General features: G+C 38.9%; 1 protein-coding gene across 2 annotated transcripts; it reads right to left on the reverse strand.

The window, feature by feature from the left end:
• Positions 1-4,095: 4,095 nt before the first annotated feature.
• On the reverse strand, positions 4,096-23,195 carry mtf1 (metal-regulatory transcription factor 1). 2 transcript variants are annotated; one of them, XM_030157195.1, is made up of 11 exons: positions 23,131-23,195; positions 21,191-21,725; positions 18,348-18,586; positions 17,478-17,609; positions 14,825-14,898; positions 14,462-14,595; positions 12,559-12,636; positions 11,714-11,816; positions 10,968-11,629; positions 8,938-9,007; positions 4,096-7,672 (listed from the first exon to the last, which is right to left on the reverse strand). In XM_030157195.1, exons 2-11 carry the CDS (start codon positions 21,653-21,655, stop codon positions 7,134-7,136), a joined length of 2,496 nt encoding a protein of 831 aa, XP_030013055.1. In that variant the 5' UTR covers positions 21,656-21,725; positions 23,131-23,195; the 3' UTR covers positions 4,096-7,133. The 2 variants fall into 2 exon arrangements, with proteins under 2 accessions (XP_030013055.1, XP_030013056.1); XM_030157196.1 differs by lacking the exon at positions 23,131-23,195 and adding an exon at positions 22,640-22,917.
• Between the last annotated feature and the right edge of the window lie 238 nt (positions 23,196-23,433).

Here is a 23,433-nt window from a genome sequence, read left to right on the forward strand (position 1 = left end):
TCAATAAAGTTGGGGAAAAAAACGAGAACATATTCTTTTAGTTGCATCAAAATACTTTTTCTGTCTCTAAAATGTAAAGTATTAGCTGTAAATGTAAAACGATATTTCCTTTAAGTTTTATTTCTTGTAATTACTTTTACTTTTTTTTATTTTTACTTTTATTTGCACATCATAAAGCATCAAGAAAGAAAAAAAAAAAAAAATGCATTCAAACAAGTAACATTATTATGCAGGAGAGGTTAGAAGCCAAAAAAAGGCTCATAGGAATACCTCCCCAGAAATGAACAATACAAAAGAAAAACGAATTAAAAGTACAATATAACTGAATTAATAAACTAAAGTAAAAACAATAAAAATGTAAATCACATTACAAATCATCAAATACAAATCAAGTGATATACAGCCTTACATTTTTTCATGAATTTAAGTCCTTTTCAGGTGCTTTTTAAACAATGAAAAAGTAGATGTTGATTGAAGTTCCGGTCATAGATTATTCCACAGATTTGGTCCATGATATTTCAGAGAATACTGACTGACAGAAGTTCAGCAGTACGGAAGATAAAAATTTTTTATAATAAAATTGAAATTAATTAATTAATTAATTAAAATTAATAAAAGTTTAACAATTAATAAATCTTATGACTCTTCAATTCAAATGTCATATTTTCACTTTCCACAAACTCAGTCTAGTACCCAAAGCAAAAACAAAAATGCAATTACAAGTTTGACTGATGTGATAAAACGGAGTGAGCGGTGTTTCCGGTTTTGTGTGTGTGTGTATGTGTGTGTTATAGTCTTGCTATCTGAGTAAAGTACAAAACGTGCATTCACTTTGACTATAGGCCTTAATGCAGGGGTCACCAACACTGTTCCTCAAGATCTACTGTCGTGCATGTTTTAGAGGTTTCTCTCTTCCACCACAGCTGACGGTCATTATCAGGCTTCTGCAGAGCTTGATGATAGGCTTATCATTACAATCAGGTGTGGTGGAAGAGGGACACATCTAAACAGGAGGATAGTAGGGTTGGTTACCCCAGCCTTAATGGTTTCAAAGCTACTTTTATCAAGAATTCATATTAATGCTGATGTAAATAGCAAAAAACACTAATATCAGAAAAATTACTTGCTCACTAACAGATAAAGCAAGGTATCAGACTATACAAAGATTAATCATCTGTGTTAACAATAATCTAAATCTAGTAACTGTTTTCTGCAGGATACTTTCAAAAGGACAGACGGACAGCTTTCAAAATCTTTCTGTCAAATTTGGACTTGGTAAACATGATTTTTTCCAGATATCTCCAGCTATGTGATTACTTTGTAAAGGAAATACAATGTTCTATGACAGAGACTCTCTCTCACCTAATTCAAATACTGGTGGACGCCTATAAAGGTTCCAGTAACAAAAACATCAGTGGTAAAATTTATACAGCTTTGAATTCAAAAGACAATGAGATATATTTTCATGCAAAAAATCAATGGCAGAGGGACCTGCAAGAGGAAATACCAAATGAGATATGGTTAGAGGGATGGAAATGTCAAAACTGTACTACAAACTCACTATCATGGGGAGATTTTTGTTGGAAATGTCTGGCCCGTTTCTTTATTACACCTGCACGAAAATCACATTTTTCTGGAGTTCATTTTTCCTGCTGGAGGGAGTGCGGTTCACTCGAGGCAGATCAAGCACATGTATTCTGGTCCTGTCCTGGTATTGTTGGCTTTTGGGGAGAGATGATTAAATTGATGTGTTCAGTTTTTGGTGTTCATTTTCATATGTCATTGGCTACTTTGTTTTTTAGCATTCCCCAATAGGAATTATGTGAAAGTGACATATATCTATTTAGAACACTGCTTGCTGCAGGCAAAAAAAGCCATCACCAAAAATTGGCTTAAAAAGGACCCTCCCTCAATCTCCTTGGTGATAAAAAAATTGTCAACCAAATCCATTTAATGGAAATGATGACATACAATCTCTGCCTACAACAGCACAAGGGTGTGAAGTACTAGAAAAAATGGAACTTTTTCATTCAATCTGTGGACAGTAAACAGTATGTAATTGTCTGAATGTACCTGTGACCATTTCTGTTTGTTTTGTGTCTTATATTAACCCTTTCATGCATGAATTGTGAGAACCTTAGTTAAGATTTTTTTCTTCAGTGTTTTTATTCCTCCTTAGGCATGAAAAAAGACAATGCAATCAAGTTTTTTTTTCTATGGAGTTACAAAAATATCCATGCATTTAATTTTTGAAGTAAAGAAACGTGTTTAAAACTCAATAACAGAAAGTGATATGAAAACAATGAAATAAAAACATTTTTAATGCTGCTAATCTGATGTCTTCTCACATTTTAACATATTCTAATGCTAGTTATTACTCACTTCATGGAGATAATATGCAAAAAAAACCTTTATTTACAATCAAACATGTTACTGCAGATCAGGTTTATCAAGAACAGCAAAGTTACAGTAATGGTCTGAATTATGTAGTGTATGGGATGGTGCATCAGTGTCCACTGTGTTGGCTGATATGGAACTAAAACAACAAAACCCATTAATATACAAGAGAACAGCTGGAGAAGAACTGTCCACTGGAGTGGACAGTGCATGAAAGGGTTAAAACAATAAAAAATAAAGTACAAAAAAAACCCAATAATCTAAATCTAGAGGATAATACAGTAAGGAGCTACATCTACTCAAGTCAAGTTTTGATGTGCTTGGAGATTACTTTAGTGAAAAACCCCATCAGTCATGTTTTAAGACCTAACAAAATAAAATAATCAGCTGAGTTTAACCTTTTCCCACAAATATGCATCATTAACATCTATCATCTCCTCTACCTACATTAAAAAAAAGTAGAACATCAAGATGATTTGTGCTTCACACGTAACACCCTCAAATCGTATGTGATTCACAAATCCTGCTGGAAGCTCCACCTCTTAAATTCTAGATTTTTGGTGAACACAAGGAAACTTTGTCCTTTCAGTAGATGAATGTGAAGGAAACAAATGTCAAACTCTACAACAGACTTCATTCACAATGAAAGACAAAGATTATCATTGACTCTGAATGGAGCAGCCCTTTAAATAGTTTCATTTCTAACATAACGTGGAAAACATTACAATAGTAATGTTCAGGATTTATACACAAAACATTTATTTTTACTTGAACAAGATTGGTAACATTATACTTTAATTTCTAATCTTCCTTAAATTGTGTTGTAGTTTTTACAGAGTGAAAATACTACTATTTTGATTAAACATTATTTTCTACCCTCCTTGTCATCCCCTCCAATTAAGAAAACTTAAATCACATGTGTGAGCTCCACCTCCTTAAAAAGGCAAATGAGCGTCTGCTGATGCTCTAGAGGTAACCCCCCTAACACTGGCTGAGAACACCAGGGTGAACCCAATCCAGACTATGGCTTCAGAAGCATCAGGTAACAAACAGAACTCCTCATTTTGTGCTCAGTCGTTCCATTCTCACCACATCTAACAGTGTAGTGAACTGTTACAGACTGTAATGAGTCCACAGAACCCACACAGACTGGTGAGGGTGTGTCAGAGGAAAAGCAGGTCAGTCACCATCTGCGGCTTGAGCGGTTCAGCTAATAATAACATAATATAAAGTAATAATAAAGTTTTGTCTCCCAGCACCTGGCAGCAGTGCATAGAGAACTGGTGGCCGTGTCGGACAAAATAAACCTGTGTGACGCAGTCCTGAAGGACCTCAAAGACCTCCGAGACCTGACTGATGTTTTACTGGTGAGTTCTTATTTCTTTTTTGATTCCAAGAAATTTCAAGGAGGAATTGACTTTTTTTTTTTTTTTTTTTTTTGTCCCACAGAGGAAATCTTTCCAGGATGAGTCCAAGCCTCCACCCAAGTGACCAGAAACACAATCTTTCACTGTTAAATTTCTTCACGAATAAAATCCCTTTTTAACTGTGTACAAAAAAAAACATTAAACAAGCATTTTTCAGTGACAAGGATAAGGTTTTATTAGTATTATATTGCTCTCCATTCGGAAATTATTTATCATTACTTTATACGAAACAAGCATAAGCAAACATCTTCACATTATACATTCTTTTTTAAAAAATACAAATCCATAACAATTCCTCACTCTTTGGGTGTCAAGACATTTCTTTGGAAGCATATGGTTTCCTTTTTTGTTGTAAATTTTGCCTGATGGAAACGTGTCAGAAGTGGTGAAAAGTCAGTGTGTCAACCTTAGAAAAAACATCTACGGTGAAACAATTTGCTTCCAAACAAATGTCACCATCAGTGATTTGCTGATGTTACCAGTTCGGGGAAGGAAACGAAACATACCTTGGCCTAAACGAGTCAAAAAAACCCCCCACTTCTTCGATAACGTACATCAGCAGCTTTTAACTTTGATATTTTGTTGGTTAATGTGAGCCAACGAGAGTATCAAATGTCAAATTTAACCAGTCAAGAAGAGTCTGAGATGACTACCACCGAGGGTTTACATGTAGGAAAAAGCTGCTTATGTTTTCCCAAAAATAATTCTTAAAACAGAATCGTTAATTCACTAAGAACTCCTTCAAACATGTTCAGTTGGTTTTGAATCCGGTTACGTCGGAGGCAAAACAGCATGGTAAAGGATTAACTGTGGCGCAAACATTCATGGGAACAGTACTTGGTGAACGCACTACAAAGCCCAGAACTAAACCACTCTCAATGTTAATATATGAAATGCAAGAACTGGGAGCGGAACATCATTAAGAAGCATGCTTAATGTGGATGCATTGGAAAGGCAACTTTTGCCGCTGGAGGTCTGCATAAAAACTGCAGCAGATTAATGACAGAGGGGTAAATATCTTTATGCCTCAGAGTCAGTTGTTAAAACTTGTGAATGCCACACTCAAATTGCATAGTTTTTTGTTTTTTTTTTCTCAATGACAGTATGCATGTATGTACACTAATAACGGCATTAGTGATGGCAGTAAATCCGCTGAGGGCCTTAACGGGGAAAACGGTGAATTGACATTTTCTAATCCAACAGACGTAGATACCGTTTCATACTGCATCCGGAATGTGACTTCAATGGCCGTGTTAAACTTAAGGGAATGTTCCACCCTGGCAACGACAACAAAACTTCTAAGTGACATGCATGTGGGTTAGACTTGATCCAACAACCTGAAACTCAACTGTATAAATCACAGCAATGCATAAATACGCCACGAATATTCCAGCTAGAGAGCGGTTCAGATCTCAGACGGCCTTTGAGCTCTTATGACCCGATGCTTTTTGCCTAATCTGCTGCTAGAGGGGGGGTGTTTGCCTGAGAATCGGTGAAGATGAGCGTGTGTCAGCGCCATCGATTGGCAAGTCTGAAGCAGAGACCGTCAAAGGCAAGGAGGCTCAAAGAACAGTTAATAAGGCCGAGTAGCTCTACACTCCAGTATACAGGGCGTAATGTCATTACTCTATCATCATTGCATTGTGTCCCATGTGAAACAATACTGTTAAATTAGACTCTGAGCAGGAGGCTATGTGTTACATATATTTAGTTTGCGATGGGGACTGTACAGAAGCCCGACTGCTTATAATCTAGTCAACTGAACACAGCCAAAAACCAAAAAAAAAAACAACCAAACACCTCATTCTTCTGCATAAATGTGACTGTTGGGAAGAATGCAAGGTTAGAGGGTATACATAAGCTCCAAACTCAGAGTTAGTAATTCAAAAGTCTATACAAAAATACAAATTCTAGAATAATCTAGTTTCTCAAAGATGTTTACACTAAAATGTACTCTATTTACACTGTCGCCAGGACACCGTCTTTAAATGCTACTATACAGCAGTTCTATACAAAAAAAAAAAAAAAAATCTGTAGTGGTGCTGCACCTCAGCTAACAAGCTTTCAGATTACTCACTTAGCAAGTTAGTGTGCAATAAACGGGGAGAAGAGTGCAGCAAAACGTAGGGCTACTGCAAGTGTGGGGCGTGCGGTGAGGAAATGCATGTCTTGAGTAACAAATCAGGGGGAATAAACCAGAATCAGTTATGACTTGATGCATCCCTGAGAGGGTCACAGCCCTGTAAAACATGGGATGTTGACAGTAGTTCCTGTTTTGTGGACAATTTTTGCAAACGAGCAGATACTAGGAGATAATTTGCTATTCTGTGCAGTCTACAACAGGTGCCTCATTTCAGATTCCATACTTGCTTTTAGCAAAAACCCATTTTTATAATAATAAAAAAAGAGGGAAAAAAAAAGAAGCAATTCAGTAACAAACTCAACTAAATAATAAAAGCGCTTGAAATAAATTAATAAAGATCTTTCTGCTATCTTGAAGATAATAGTATTACCAGTATAACTAAGAATCAAACAAATAAATTAACAATGTACATTTTTAAATTAGCTTTAAGTTATAGGCAACTTAATGATGTATCGACTTAATTTCAGGAAGGCAGATCTGATCACAGGTTCTTTTCTTAATTAGTACAGAACTGTCCAAAGAAGTAGAAAAGAATTGTCACATTTTTGTACTAAACTTCTTCGATTTAAAAAAAAAAAAAAAAAATTAAGGGACTGTGTGGCCAACCCCTTTAAATTCCTGTTGGGAGATCTATAGACTCTATAAAATCATAGCAGATTCCTCTTAATATACAGTGCATTCTGGTCAGTTGCATACCAGCTTTAAGTATTTGCTAGGACCTGCAGTACAGTACAAGGATATACAGACACATTTGTTCTTAAGTTATCAGTGCTTGGACAACTCGTTTGTTTTAATTCAATCAATTCAAAGCGGATATTATGGGTTACTATGTACAGTTTTTTTTCTTAAATAAATGGTCCTACTGCCTTTTCCCTGCATTAATCAACATGAACCTCGCTAAATCTCAATAAGTGAAACTAGTCTGCCTCTAAAAAGTCTACTACTGCAATGAGATACAACAGAAAATATTATTCATTTTTCATGAATATATGTTGCACAATGCCATACAGAACAGAATGCACTGCAGATAACGGGGTTTGACACGAACGCTATATAAGGAAAAAGAAGAGGCGTCACTGAGGAAAATGACTTGACGTAGGCGTATTTGAAGCCTGCAGATGAGTGGGTGCAACAGACAAATGCACAGTACCAGACAGGCAGCTGTTCTAAGGGTTGCCGTCGGTGGCCATGCTGAAGTCCTCGGCGACGAGCAGCAGGGCCTCGATATTGGCGGCCGTCTCGGGGCTCTGCAGGGAGAGGAAGTCCGAGACGTCCATGCTGGCCAAGCCGTCAGACGAGGGAGGGTTGGCAGCGGTGGCGCTCGCCGCTGTGGAGAATGTCTGAGCTGAAGAAGAGGAGGAGGAGGGGGATGAACAGGAGGGGGCCTGGAGGCTGACTTCACCAACTTTGGAGGAAGACTCGGGGAGGCAGCACAAGGACGATGAGGAGGAGGTGGTTGGGAGGTGTGAAGGCTCCTGGGGTTGTGGCAGTGGGGGAGGGGGAACAGGAGGAGGGGGCTCTGGTGGCTGCTGTTGCTGAGCTGGGACTGATACGACAGTAGATGAGGATGAGGAGGAAGAGGAGGAGGCACTCTTTGAACTCTTGTCTTTGGCGGAGTCCCTGCAGGCGCACTGGCACTGGCACGACTCCTCCTGTTTGATGATGATGACAGGCAGGCTGAGGCCAATCTGCTGGACAGAGTTGCCTGAAGCAGAAACTACATTTCAGGTTTATTGGAAAAATGTGACAGGCCGCTATGTGGTTTAGGTTACAGCACTTAGGTGTTTAAAATGTAAGACATATACGAAGTGTCAGTACTGGAGAAACAAAAGTTAGACAGCAGTGCAAAGGGTGAGAAGTGATTAACCCACGGAAATTAAACAAGTCAGCAGAGGTCAAGGGCAAAGATGACATGTACCAGGGATTCTGCAGTTTTCCACACTTTTTTAAAGACATTTCTGTATTAAATATAAGAGCCATTTCAGATCTATACTGAGATCAGGTCTGACTTTAAAGGACTGATATTTTCCTTTTTTTTGTTTTAATGGAATTATGCATTTTAAAACATTTCCCTCTGGTCTACATAAACTGTAAACGCTATGCTTGAATCTGAATTCTTCATTAATTCAACTCACAGGTCCATCTTCAACCCTATTTCTGAGTAATGACACGAGACAGGTTGTTTGGAGCGCTGGTCCTTTAAATGCACGAGCCACTTCACACCCCACCCCATCCAGGTTGTTGACCATGTTTTCTGTCCCGTTCAGTCATTTGTGTTCGTTAATACAACCAACTGAACATTTTAGGTAATCTGCTCGAAGTTTGTACATATTTTCAGTATGAACTACAACCGCTGCTGATGACAAACAATTATGGCATACTCAGAGAAATGTTTGTCAGAAGTCTTGACCTAATATGGGCAAATGTCGTGACGTAACAACATAACAAATTAAGCAGGAATTGAAATGGGTTGTAGAAATCCACTCAATTTTCGCCAAAATGAATCTAAAGATAGCTCTGCAGCACCTGGAGGGTTCAAATTCAAACTTTATGAACTATTAGGGTCCAAATACACAAACAAATGTAGCAAAGACTAGCAAAATATGACCGCTTTAATGTTGCCAGTGTGAGTACATTTCTGTCCAATGACGTAGCAGACTTCTGCTGTTGGCTTTGTTTTTTGACTTCTTCTCATTAGACTGTCTTTATACTCAGAGTTGCTGAAGCTAGTGTTTCCTTACACAAACTACAGTAGGATTCATTCAAACATGTGCACAATTCACCAGACACGTCTAGTTGATGTTGCTTTAAACCTACAGTGGCTCTCCTTCACTGTGCTATATTTTTACCATAATTCGGAATGGCTTTTTTCTTTCCTTCTGTTTCTACATTGGACATTTAAGATTTCATTACATCTCTCTGGCCCACATCCAAAACATGAGGAGTGTGTATCACTACACACTGACTTACCAGCATTTCCTCCCACTGGTATGGCTGTTGTGAAGAAAACTTTTTCCACTTTTGGACCTCCTTGGTGTTGCTAGGAACAAAAACCACAAATCACATTTAGGCATGAATAAAACTAACACCCACAATGCATTTTGCTACTGTTCTTTGCTGATCATTGTGGTTTTACCATCTATAGATATGTGTTTGACTTAAACACTTTTCTCCCAAATTTCAAGAATATTGGAGCAATGATGAACAGACTCAATTAGAAAATGTCTTCAAATCTCAAACATTTACTAGTATTACAATATACGTCTTTCTATGAAACTGGGTTTATCTTGGTATCTGACACTTTAACAGCTTTTTAGACTCAATAATCAAAGAGAAATTTAGACATATTTTCCCCCCAGGATGTACCTAATGATGACCTCATAAATGGAAAAAAATTATACTCTTGCTCCAAGCCATCCCAAAATTAATGCATTTTTAATAAAATATTGGGGCCAAAAATAGAATCAAAATTGGGACAGGAAAAGCTCCCTAGGTGTCAGTGCATTTGATCTTGAAAACATGGCTTGAAATGGTCTTGTATACCGCTATAAATAAAGACACTGTTAAATATGATGATCCTAGTGGTTTTTCTAATCCAGACATGCAGGTTTTTCATGAATCGGCAGTCTCATTCCAGGTTTTGCATGTAACCCATTGTGTCCACTAACGTTACAACCTGCCCATTTAAACACATATAAATCATGAGTGATTGTGCAACATCGGTCATTTTTGTGAAAAACACTCTGCCTTGCATATTTACTTTGATTCCCAAAATGTACCTGTGAGAGACAAAAAAGATATTTTAAAAAAAAGTAGTGCGTAATTTTCGTGTCCTTTTTACCATGTTACATGCGGATTCTTGTATGTGCGTGTCAAATAAAAATGTGTTATATTTGAAAAATAGCTTCTCTTTTATCTCAGTAAATATTTCTTTTTTAACTCTTTCAGTGCCATGGGCCGATTAAATCGGCTTTACGAATACAACCTTTAAAGTGCCACGGGCTGATCAGATCGGCTTTGGAGAACATGCCACATTTGTGTACAAACAAACCATCCACCCCCATTTCTTTCTCACATTTCGATGACGTTCTTTCTGTGTCCCCCTTTTGAGACCAAGCAGACGGGAATTTGAGGTCACGCGACCGAATAATATTTTTATATCTTTTTAATGTTTCTTATTCTCCGGTGTTTCATCAGAGGGAGCCCTCCATGCCGGGGGGCGGCTGTGGACTCCGGGGGCTGTGGCGCCTTCTCTCACTGGGGTCCGCTCCTTTCTGGTGGGTGGGGGTCCCAGTTGGCCCTCTCCCACTAGTTGGGATGCGGGGCTGTGTTGCTGGTGCCTGGTCGCCGGGGTCGGCGGCTGCATCCTGGTGCGGATGGCTCTCTGAGACAGCGCCTCCTAAATTGATGTTTTACTTTTACATTTTTGTTCTGGTCTACCCGTGCTCAGTCAGTCTTCTTAAGTATGTGTGAGCTTGTGGGTTTGCATGTATATATGTGTGTGTGTGTGTGTGCGGGTGAGTGGGTGGGTGTGGGTGGGGGGCGGTACTGATTTTTAAACTGATATGTAAAGCACTTTGTGCTACAGTTTTTAATGTATGAAAAGTGCTATATAAATAAAGATTATTATTATTATTATTATTATTATTATGAATTATGCAAATTATGATCAATAATGAATCGGCTGCGTCCGGTGCGTTTTGAATCTAATTAGCAATCGGTCGGATGTTACCGAGCGGTTTCCTGCAGGATTCTTCAAATATTATAAAAACGACGCGAAATACTGAAAAATGGCCAAAATCTGTGGCACTTTTAAGGCTTATTAGCCCCTTAACTGTCTGGCACCGAAAGAGTTAAAATAGACCCAAAGTGCTTCCAAACTTGCTTCATAACATTAGTCTACATCTTGTTTGAATTTTTAGCTCCTCTGTCCTGTTTTTAGGGACTAGTTTCATAGAAGTACCCAGATGCAAACCCTAAGAAAAGGTAGTTCTACTCACTGCTTGCTCTGGGTTCTGCTGACTGTTGGCAGCACTGCTGAGGATCCACTGGAGGTTCTGGTCAGACATGACCAGGCTGGGCTGCAGCAGGTTCTGGGTGGGTGCTATTGTGATGGCTGCTTGTGTGGAAGCCAGACAAGGGCCAGAAATGGGAGCGGGGTTACTGGCCAAAGGCACAGAGTGAGCGACTGCTGCGAGAGCGTCTGTAGAGGAGGCTGCGACGACTGACGCTGTAGCGGTGCCTGGTGCTGCGGTGCTCAGCGCTGCAGGAGGAGCAGCAGCCATGGGGGGAGGCTGAGACGTGGTCTGAGGAGTGCTCTCTGGCTGCAGGAATGTGGGCTGCAGTGTGACATAGTGCTGCGGGGCGACATGGTTTGGAGCTTGGACAGAGGTCTGGACAGGCACATCTGAAATCTGTTGGGGCCTTGTTAGCTGCATGAAAGAGGGAGTTGGCGTGGAGCTGACAGTAGCGGTGACAGAGGCAGGTGTGGAGGCCTGAGAGGAGGTGCTCTGACCGAGCTGGGAACCAGCCTCCATGACTGTAGTTGTGTGAGAGCAGGAGGATGAGGAGGTAGGACTGAGAGAGAACGAGATAAGAGATGAGGCGTCGCTCACTCCCGGGCGAGTGGAGGGCTCTAGGCTGAAGGGTTCGCCGATGGGTTCTGAAGAGCAGGGAAAAGACATCTCCATAAGTAAACAGCAATGTTTGATGCACTTAAAGCCGGGAGGTTTTTCAATGTTTTTACCGTTGGGGTGGGCGTCATCTTGGCTGACACTGTTTTCAGGACTCTGGAACATGAGCTCAAAGATTTTAACAGGAGTGGCATTGTTGAGGTCCAAATTTTGCGCCTGAAATAAAATGAAAATTAACCAGTTTAATAAACACAATGTTACTGTTTGTTAATCATCATGAAATAAATTATGTTCATGTGTGGGGACTATAACTGAAAAACACATGGAAATAAAGATAAAAACATGGCTTTAAAAAATGTCAACGCTAATTAGATTTAGTTTCCATCTTTGGCAATTTATTTCATTCATAATTGTAATATTTTATTGCTTCTTATCTAGACTATAAGCTTAAGAGTATATCTCTATTTTATGGGCTGCTGCTGCTGTTTCCAAAATCATTGTAGTTAATGACACAAACACACTGATCTGACACATATATTTCATAGTGGTACTTTGTTGATGGTCATTCATTTTGTTATTTTTCCAGTGTAGACACAATCTAAATTATTGTTTTGTGTTACGTGATTTTCTAATCTCTTGCCCCTGACATATTCCCTATATTACAAAAGACAAACTATCAATGAAACTAATACAAACTACTTGAGAGAAAAACCTAAATAACAGTAAATCTTATTTAAAAACAGATAACACAAATGAAAACAAAATACAAATTAAACCACATGGAAAATGGATCCAAATTCTTGTTGCAGTTTTTTTTTTTAAAATAACAAATATGTTTAGGTGCATGTTTTTTAGAGCTGATATGTATACATTAGTTCGCTATTCTTGCTTCTTTTCTTCACACCTTAACATTTTCAGTATCACCCCCAGTTTAACAAAACATGAAATGTAGACTCACATTGTGGATGTTCTCTCGTAACTCAGAGTCTGTCGAGATGAGGCTTAGGTCACTGAGGCACAGCGAGTGATTTGCATCCTATAATTACAAGATAAATAGAAACCAATTAATCCTGCTACTGCGACGAGACTGACTGCTGAGTAATGTAAACAAAACAGGGCAAACAACTGGACAAGATCACTATACATAGTGTATATAAGTAACAGTAGGTGGGTTTTACCTCAAAGAACATTAAAGTAAATGCTGGAGAAACATGTTGCATAAATAATGCTGGATACACACTTGATTGGCTGATACATTCTGACACAAAAGACCAAAACCCTTCTATAAAACAGATCCAGACAAATCAGACTGAAAAGCACATTGTTTGGGCTTCAGTCAGGCATGGAAATGGGTGTTCAACATGGATGGTAGAAAGCAGAGAGAAGAGGAAGGTAAGTAAACTATATAAATCAGTTCAATTTAGGTAAAGCTATCGATGAAACTTGATATAGTCGAAGTAGTTTCACTGTAAAAGCCGACAGATTTACCTAAAATTAATTCAGTTTTACAAAGTTCACTCACCTTCTTATTCCCACTGTGGTTTATAGCATTTATTCTCCATTTTTCCCCATTGTGCTTAACACCACAAACCTTTTTGCTCACCTTCAAAAAATGTTTCAATTCAATATTTAGGTCAGAATCAATACACATCACTGGAGCCACAGACAGACTGATGCATCAAGTCCAAATCATATCCATAATTGCCCTCATAGTCAATAGGAGGGTGCCCAAGTTGAAGTAAATTCTCAATCATACATTGGAGATTCACTTAATGTTACCGCTTAACCCGTAAAGACCTAGAACTATTCTTCTGGCAACTTCCAAATGATTATTTTCTTTTACATTTAGCCTTCATTAAGTGATTTATGACCATTTATCACAATATCATCCTTTGTATTAGAAAATGAGGTATTTTCCTACATCTAATTTAGTGAATTTTTCAACAAAATATATCATTAACTAAACATCAAAACAAGCATCTACAACCACTTTCATTTGTCAAACTACATAGGTTTTAATTTTGAAGAAGATGCTTCCACGTTCACTACAAAGCATGCATTTTACTGGAATTATTACATATATTGGTAGGATTAGTGATTCAAAAGATATTAAATATTTTAGATCAGTGGATGCTTTTGGTTGCCAGCAGTTGTTTAGGTGTTTGAGGGTTAAATACTCATATTTTCCTCTAGATGTTCCTTTAGGTTAAGGTTAATTTAGGAGTATTCAATGTGCTATGTCAGTGTTTCTCAACCGGGGAGGTACCACCCCCTGGGGGGCAAAAGCTGAGAAGGGGGAGCAGTGACTGAAATGGGGGTGTTAGTCTGTATAAGTATCAATATCAAGCTGCATGTTATGTCAATGGCGAATCACCGTGCTATGTAAACTTTCCTTAATGGAGTACAGTTTTTGTAATTTTAAATTCGCTCTATTCTTATTTCTGTAGCACTGGTGTTTGTAAATATTGCTGCATTGACTGGAGTTGCACTCCTCATTTCATTGCACACACAATGACAATAAAGGCTATTCTATACAGTGTAAAACTATCTATGTAATTGTCTATGAATGATTGCTAGCAAACATGCTCTCCAGAATGCCTCCCATTGAGTAATAAAACAGGGTTTTTTAAGTGAGAGAACACCACCAGTGCTGTGTGAAAACACTTACATAATTCATTCCAAAAAAAAAAAACCATCAGACAGCACATTGTAGTACAGAAACAAAGCACAAGCAAATGATTTACATCTGATTTTTGAGATATGTAAATAATGAGGGCGTTGCCACACTTCTTTCAGGCTGTGAGTGGAGAACATGCCCACAGGTGTTCAACACACTGACAAGTCGCTGTGCTGTAACTCACTTCTGAGAGTGGGTGGGTGAGGGTGACGCTAAAGGGCTGTCCTTTGTCGTGGCCCCGAATGTGACTCTTCAGACTGTACTGGCTGCTGAAAGTTTTCTCACAGCCGTCACTGGGGCAGTTGAATGGCTTCTCCCCTACAGACATAGCGGGGAGGAGACAGAATGATTGATGAAAAACAGATTTTTGAAAGGAAGACGTAGTAGATACATAGCATTCTGCCAGTTTTATAGCTGCAGGATAGGCCATTAAATGAGCTTTCTGTGTGGGAGGCACTGGTGACAATGTAAATGCAAATCAGGCCCTGCTGAAAAATAAACATGCCCTTGATAAATTAAGGTTATAGGAAAAACTGCTGATGTGTACCTGTGTGTGTCCGCACATGCGTTTTTAGGTGGTGACTTGCAGCAAAGGCTTTACCACAGCCGTCGATGTCACACCTGAAGGTGATGGCAAAAACATCATCAACTTAAAATAGACAGTGCTGGCTCTACATTGAACGAATGATTTACAGTCACATACACATGCAATGATCTAAAGCAGGGATGTCAAACTCATTTTCTTTCAGAGGCCACATTCAGCCCAATTTAATCTCAAGTGGGCTGAACCAGTAAAATAATAACATAGTAGCCTTAAAACAATGACAACTCCAAATTTTTTTGCTGTTTTAGTGTGGAAAAAATAACATAAAATTATGAAAATATTTACATTTACAAACTATCCACAAAAAAAGATGTACATACCCTAAAAAAACTGAAATTTCTTTAGAAAAATAAGTGCAATTTTACCAATATTATGCCTCAACTTTGTACTACCTGGACACAGGACATTTCTACAAAATATTACTCAGTCATTTGTGCATTAACAGGCACCCCACATGTTACGTATTTCTGAATGTTCAATGTTTGTTTATGGCAAATACTGTAATTTACTGAGTGTTTTTGAACGCCACACAGTATTCTCTGAGGTGCTGTGAATGTGACCTCACAGTAACACCGCAGCAGAGGCACAGTGAAGGAGAAGAGATGCAGGTTCACTTGATTTTGCCATCTTGAGTTAAAAAATAAAAACCTTTTCGAAATAAAGGAACCTGTGGACTCTTTTGCACCACAAAGCTGCAACAAACCGAAAACCGAAAGTGAAACTTAACATGCTTCAAACGTCCGACCCAGCTTCTGTGCCTCTGTTATACTCTCTGTTGTCATATTTTTTTTTTTTTTTTTTTTTTGAAGCGGTGCTGAGAATTCGCCATTGTTCAATAGAGGAAACCCTGCACATGGGTTCTACTTGTGGCCACCCTGCTTCCTGAGTGTTTGTGTTGTTCACATAGGCTACATGCATTTGTATGGTACACCTCTGTATTGTATCGGAGGCCCCAAACCGAAATGGTTCAGTACAAACGGGTGCACCGTCACACCCCCATACATGTACATTACAAATCAGATCTAAAAAGACACAAAACATTTAGTAAGAGGTAGGCTTGTAACGGTACACAAAATTTTCTGTTCAGTACGTTTTCAGTTTGAAAGCCACGGTTCGTTTTTTTTTTGGTTCGGTACAGGAAGAAAGAAAACCCCTCAAAATGTATTTAATACATTTATGAATTTTTCAAAAAAAAAAACCCCACCCCCAATTTTTGGACACAATAGAATATAGAAAAACAGGAATATAATTCTGCTGCTATAAATCAAATAGAAAATAAAATAAATTATTAATATTACTAAATGTATTTTAAACATTAGTATTGCACTTTTCCCAGAAAGGTAGTTTTGAACAAACAGCAAAAATCAAATCACAGTTCTGTCAGTTCACATTCTGCATAAAAATACCAAAAAATTTCCACATGAAGTGCAACATTAACAAGAGGACAAACTGGTATTCTCTTTAAACAAACTGAAGAGCAACACTGACAACAAAATATTAACCAAATTACTTATTTTACGACAGAGAACAAACTGTTTAGGACACTTTGAGTACATGCGATTTGTCGGGGGGATGTTTTTTTTTTTTTTTTTGGTCTGAGCGGGGGGGTGGGGGGGTCCATAACTAACATAACTAACGCTGGCGTGAAACGAAAGTGAAACTTTATATACTTTCAATGTCCGACTCTGGGTTCTATTCCTCTGTTATACAGCGTGCGTGAGAGAGAGAGAGAGAGAGAGAGAGAGAGAGAGCTAGTGTAAGTGTTTTATGTTTATGTTTATGTTTACGCATTTGGCAGACGCTTTTTTCCAAAGCGACTTACAGGGGACGTTTTAGAACTACCGTAGTTCCTAGGGGCCAAACAACATCCGTCTTATTAACGTCTCTTTCCCCATTGTTGTCTTTCACCGGGACCTGAACTGATCCCAAACGGGACTGTAATAATGGCGGAGGGTCTTCAGTCTCTTCCTTCCAGGTTCACATCATATTTGTTGGGGTTTTTTTACCTTATAACAGCTGCTATTTCGTATTTCAGGTCAATGTGCGCTCCTTCAATATATCCGTGTGGAACTTGCGCGGATTTAAAGTTCCGCATCAAACAACGTCTTTCGTTCCTTTTTCTTTTTCTCAACATACTGTGCACCGACCCGAACAGGTGCGTACCGAAACGGTTCGGTTCGTGTACCGTTACAGGCCTAGTAACAAGGCAGAATATTGTTATAATTGCACTTAATTTTCCAGACCGGAACCTTTGGTGGGCCGGTTTTGGCCTGCGAGTTGCATATTTGACACCCTTAATTTTAAAGTCATGGACAAGCTTAAGGGAGGAGTATTGTGTACTCTGTTATAAGTGGTGAGGAATCTCAATATTGCTTTTCACATCTCTCTTTTGTCAAATCAGAACAACAACACTGAACTGCACCACATTTTTAATACAAAAATAACTAAATTAACATATTTAAGCAATTGATACGTGAATGGTAGATTGTTACTGCATAACCTACTACAAGAGCTTTTTTATGTGTGTCCATTACGCTATTTTATCTTTTTGTAGGGGTGTAGAGAATTGTGGTGTGATAATAAAATAAATGCTCACCGGAAAGGCTTCTCCCCAGTGTGTGTGCGAATGTGCTTCCTCAGGTCACTGAGTGTGGTAAAGTACTTTGTGCATCCCTCTGATTCACAGTTGAATGTCTTTCCTGTGTGAAGTCTCTGGTGTGCTTTTAGTCTGGAGAAACAATCAAGCGTGTTTCATTAAAAGACAACAGGAAACTAGAGAGAGAAACAGAAGAGACGCAGTGGCATCAAACCGTGTAGACAATTAATGTAAGGATATCTGAAAAACATAGCAAGAGAGACAAGATTGTGCATTTACATGTTGACAAAATCTGGTTTGAGTGGAAGATCCAGGGAGGTATGGAAAAAGGACAGCAAAATAATGAGGTTAAAAAGAAAATGCACCCATTTGTGGCATTAGTTGACTGCCTTGGGTCACACTATCTTATAAAGGGAACTGATTGTTGTGGCAGAGCTACGCCAGACCAAAGAGCAGTTGTCATAGCAACGGGCCCAACACAGACCACTGATGGGAACTGCTTGAGGTCACAAAAAAAAAAAAAAGTACAAAAAAACAAAACAAACAAAAAAACCCAATCAAATGGCAGTAGTGCTACACGGTTCAACTAAAACATTGTATGGATTTTTTGGGCAGTGTCACAGTATGTCATGGTTTGCTTTTTCGTGATATAATATAAAAACACTTAACTTCATTTTTGGTTCAAATTATTATAGGGTTCATTTGGTCCCACAGAGTGATACAAGACACTCTAAAAAGATGCCCAACAGAAAGGTTATACAGTACAAAAAAAAGGAAAAAGTTCTTCATTTTATCTGGAGGCAGCTACAACTTGTTTATCCTGATTTACAAACTGAAACAAAGTGTGGATTGCTGACATTATAGGCTTACCTGTACAGAGTGTTGAAGGCCTTCTCACAGCCTTGCACGTCACACTCAAATGGCTTCTCCTTCGTGTGGACTCGGACGTGGATCTTCAGGCTGTATGAAGTGAGGAAGGCCTTTCCACAACCTTGCTGATTACACACAAATGTGTACTCGCCCCGGTGCGTCTTCTGATGGGTCCGCAGGTTTCCCGCTGTGCTGTAGGTCCTTGTACAGCCTTCGAACATACACTGGTAACGCTTTACCTGTTAAAGGGACATGAAGAAGACAGGGTGAGAAGTGCGTGTCTAAATCTTACAGTCTGAATGTATCTGTAAAGAATAATATTGTCTGCCTTTTCTATGTCATAGAAACTGCTTTGTTAATTTAACTCAGCAATAACCAGTCATTCAATGCTGTGACAGACTGAGTCAGTGTGACCTTTCAGAGTGGACTTGAACCCAGTGACTCAGCCCCTCATCAGCACATGGAGCGGGTGAGCATGAAGGACAGCTACGATGACTAACCCCCCTCATGCAATCCATCCCATACAATTCAGTTTCAGTGCACTGATGTCCACTGCAGCGCTGTGGCAGTCTCCTGCTCTCTTCTCACACAAAACCCTGGGGCTTATGGGAATAAAAGCAGTTCTTTCTCATCTTAGAAAAATGCTATCTTGTGCTGAACACAAAGCAATGAAGAGGAAGCTAGTGGTTGGCCATTTTAACAACAGGATCCCCTTTCTCTGGTAATGTTATTCCTCTGAACTTCTGCCCTCACATTCTTGAAGGGATTCCAGTAATTTCTGAAATTTAACACAAACATGACAAATACTGACGTGTTCCCCCTTGACAGCAGAGTGGGGATATAATTATGCTTCAGTATCTCCAACATATTCCATTTCTTAACCAATATGTCTCTTAACATGATCAATTGTGCCATGAAAAGAGTTAAAACTGCTCATCTGTGTCGTGTCCAGAGAACATTATAAATACTCCTTAATTCTCCAAACAAACACTAAAGTGAATTAGTTAGTTTAAAAGGTGTATAATGATGTGGGAGAGATCATTTGTTAAAGAAACATTCATGCAAATATCCATCCTGAGAAGCCTGCTAAAGCCTGTCACTCAGTACTGCATTCAGCTCCCACACCATCGTGACTACTCTACACCGTCAGTTTGTTCACAGTGTAGAATGCTGTATTGTTGTTGTGTTCATCTCCCACATACATCCACATACACAGTGGAGAAAGATCCCTCCATTACAAATTAAATGGTTCTGTGTGACTATTTGACTGTTTGCTGTTTCTGGCTGTAATTTTATTTAAAAAGGACAACAAATAAAATGCCATAAATAATTACATGCAATGTGTTCAGCATTCAGCAGTAATACAGATGGATACAGGGAACCCTCAGAGGATATCCAGGGATTCATGCACACATAACGATCGTATGTAATATTTTGTTATTGTTATGCTACAAGGCCGGTGGGCTTAACAGACCAACAGATAGAATCATTAGAAAGACAGAGCCCTCTGTACCCAACACGTCATTTTGACTAAACACAGGATCTGATTCATTACCAAGAATGCACAACACAATAATGCCGCATCCTCTATAAAGATATTAACTGCTTTAAGCAGTGTGTTACTATGACCTGACAATATGAAGTGCTAAAAGACAATTTAAGAATCTGAAGATAAAACAGGAATAATGTTCTTTCTTAGGAAGTTGCAATCCCTCCTTAGTTTAAACACCTCCTCCTTCTCCTTATTTGTTATGGTCAAAGCTGTGGGGTCTAACTGATATTTTATCTTCAGATGAAAATGAATTTAATTAATGGAAATAAACCAGTTTAAAATAAACAATAAACAGTTTTCAAGCAACACAAACTTAAAAACTACATTTAGCAATGCGAATGCAAACTAAAACACACACACACACACACACACAGAAATGCAGCTCAGCTTCGTCACCCCTTGGTTTGTACTTGATTTGCACAATAAACAACAATTCTGTCATTTCAAATCTTGCAACCTTTTAGCCTACCTTTTTTTATCATCTAGAAAACAAGGCTTTCTTCCAAAAGACCTGAAAAACCTAAGACTACTGAAAAAAGTAAACCAATACTAGAATACCCCCAAAATAAATATCAAGTTAGATATACAGTCATAAAAGTTACTCAAACTAAACCGAAACCACACACCAATATTAAGGACAACACACAAATTCTGCATCACAGATTAAAATAACATTGGCAATACTATTAGAAAGCAGCAGTGTGGGTGTGTAAAAGCTAGACAGTCGCTGGGTGATGGCATGTGAGTTATCACAACAACAGACACGAGTGGAAGTCATTGGTGTGCTAAGGTGGGGATGTCTATCTAGGCCATAAAAAGAGACTTGAGTCTAGCTGCTGGTGAATCTCAATGCCTTCAAAAAATGCTTTAGTGCTTGTGACAGTGTTGTAACACTTGCTACACTATTTCAAATACCTTATATTTTCAGTGTTTGAGAACTTTTCACACATGGGAGACATCTTGAAATCACAGTTGAGTAACTTGCTAGGACAATGTAAAATTCCACAAACAAAACCAACAATTACTCCAACAATTTCCTCAATCTACAGTAAAATATGGTACAGTGACATGAATCCATCACATAGAAACAAGTAAAAGTACAAAGCAAGAACCTAAACCTTACTCAGAAGCATTGAGGAATTAACAAAAACACATTGAAATACATCCCCCTTTATACAGTGAATTATAGATAAAAGTTTAAATATTAATAGCTCAGTGAATGCTCAAATATTTACACAGTGTGTGTCACTTAATCTGTACCTTTTAAGGAAACATATTTATTACTTCTTACCTCTCTCTGCTTGGTCTCTGGACACTCAGAGTGCAATGTGAGGGTGGCCCCCTCTATGTTGCGTGGCATGGGGGTGGAGCCTGGGTTAATTGTGAACTGGATCTGATCTGGAGAAATTGTGTGGTGTACGTAACCCTGTGACATGGCATCAGGGTCGGACATGAAGGCCAGAGAGCCTTCCTCTTCATCCCCATCGCCCTCCCCTTCAGTTAAAAATGTGACTCCATCTTCATCCCCGCCACAGTGACCCTCTTCTTCACCTTCCTCATCCAGTCTGATGGGATCCCGCTCAATCAGTACTGTAGTGCGGTCATACACCCGACCAGAGGATGACGAAGGTTCGATCAGGTCATCATCCTTGTGAAAGTGGATCTTGTCATCTTCTTCTTCATCGTCCCGCTCCAGGTGATCCACCTCCTCCTCAAAGTACATGGACGCCTCCGTATGAGGGCCATTCTCACTCATGGTCCCTGGTGCCTCTCCTTCCTTGGTAAGGAGGACTGCGCACGCGCACACACACACTCAAGGTTATAACCTGAAAAACAAGTGAAAACAATTAATTTTGTCCTTGTTTTATTTTTTTCTTCAAGTCATTTAAGAATGGATGTTTAAATTAGACAGAACATAAAAGTAGTCTGCAAGACACAAACAACAGTCTAGTATATTTTTTTCACAGATGTCTTGCATGATGTGTGATGCATTCTGTTTATGCATAGATTTCAGCCAAGGAACAGGAAGCAGACCTGCCTCAGATGACCTGACTCATCATGCCAGAAATCACTGACTACATAGATGATAGCAAAGCTTGGACGTCAGAAATACGTTTAACACCAGTCATAACATCTAGAAACCACGGCCGTCGTCCTGATAAGTCTGCACTGTCAGTTGGAAACAATAAACCTACGACTGGTTACCCAGGCCTTCTTATTTGTGCACCATGTCTACAATGGTGTTAAAACAAACGAAACGCTGGAGTAAATACGCCCATGAACAGCCACTTCCGCCTATGTATAAAGACAAAGTTACATTTTATTTCCACGTCCAACCTGCTCAGATGAAAGCCTAAATAATGTGGTCAATTGGCTCTTACTTGGGGTCCATTCCGTCACCACACCGAGATCTGGAACTTTCTGATTTCGATGACACAAATCACGAGACATAGGTGGTTTAACTCCACTAACATGTTTGACAACAAAAACAATAAAAACTGAAGTGCTTTCATATAGCTATATGAGCAGCGTGAAAGCCGTCACACTACAACGATGGTTAACTTTTCAAATAGTCGACTGGCTAGCAAACAAGGTCTACACACGACAAACACGCACCGACGCCACATTATACACATCTGACTTACAATACAATGAAATAATATTAAACGTATAAAAGCTACGTACAATACCAACTGTTAGTGTAATTTCTCGCTAACATTAGTTGGTAAACTGTACTAACCTGTCATTATTTCACCGAGAACATAGCGTTACTATTAGCCCCAGATATGGGCTATATCGTTAGCTAGCTGCTACAAATAACATCACACATCAAACCCTAGTCAAACCGTGGTTTGTGTAGGTAAGGTAAAGGCTTAGCTGTGGAACCCCGAGAACACAAACTACCATAGCCATTTTTGTCTTAACCTTCCAAAAGTTTGAGCCCTTGACAGCTAACGCTAATTCAGTTTTGGCTAGCTACAAATAGGTACATCTGCAAGCACTTATTTCTCTGCACATGCATACCGTTGCTAGCTGCAAACTGGGAACAATTTAGCTCATAGGTTAGCAACAGAGCAAGCTAGTACCGCTAACGTTAGCCAGTTTAATGTCGACAGTTGACATCACTGATCTTCCATCTAAGAAAGGTCAGAAATGCGTCTTTACAAATGAGTAAATTGAATTCTATCGCTTACTTTAGACAACAAGCAGCTGACATTGAATTATATTTACCTGTTAAAAAAATAAGCCTTATTCCTTTGCTATGGATGTTGAGCACTTTCTTCCTATCTCCTCCCTGTGGTACGTCACTAACATAAAGCTATTCGTGATGGATTATGGGAAATTAAACATGGTAAATATTCTCACATAAAAATGCCAATTTTTTTTTTTAAATTTCATTTTTATTTTGTGTTTTTACGGCCATTAAACGACTTGGTAGAATTTACAATATGTGGTTTACGACATTACTGTTCTATGAAGCACTCCACGCTACATAGTGAACCGAATTTACGTATTAGAAGCAGGAATTATACG

The sequence above is a fragment of the Sphaeramia orbicularis genome, chromosome 16 (assembly GCF_902148855.1).
Source record: "Sphaeramia orbicularis chromosome 16, fSphaOr1.1, whole genome shotgun sequence".
Classification (NCBI taxonomy): Eukaryota; Metazoa; Chordata; class Actinopteri; order Kurtiformes; family Apogonidae; genus Sphaeramia; species Sphaeramia orbicularis.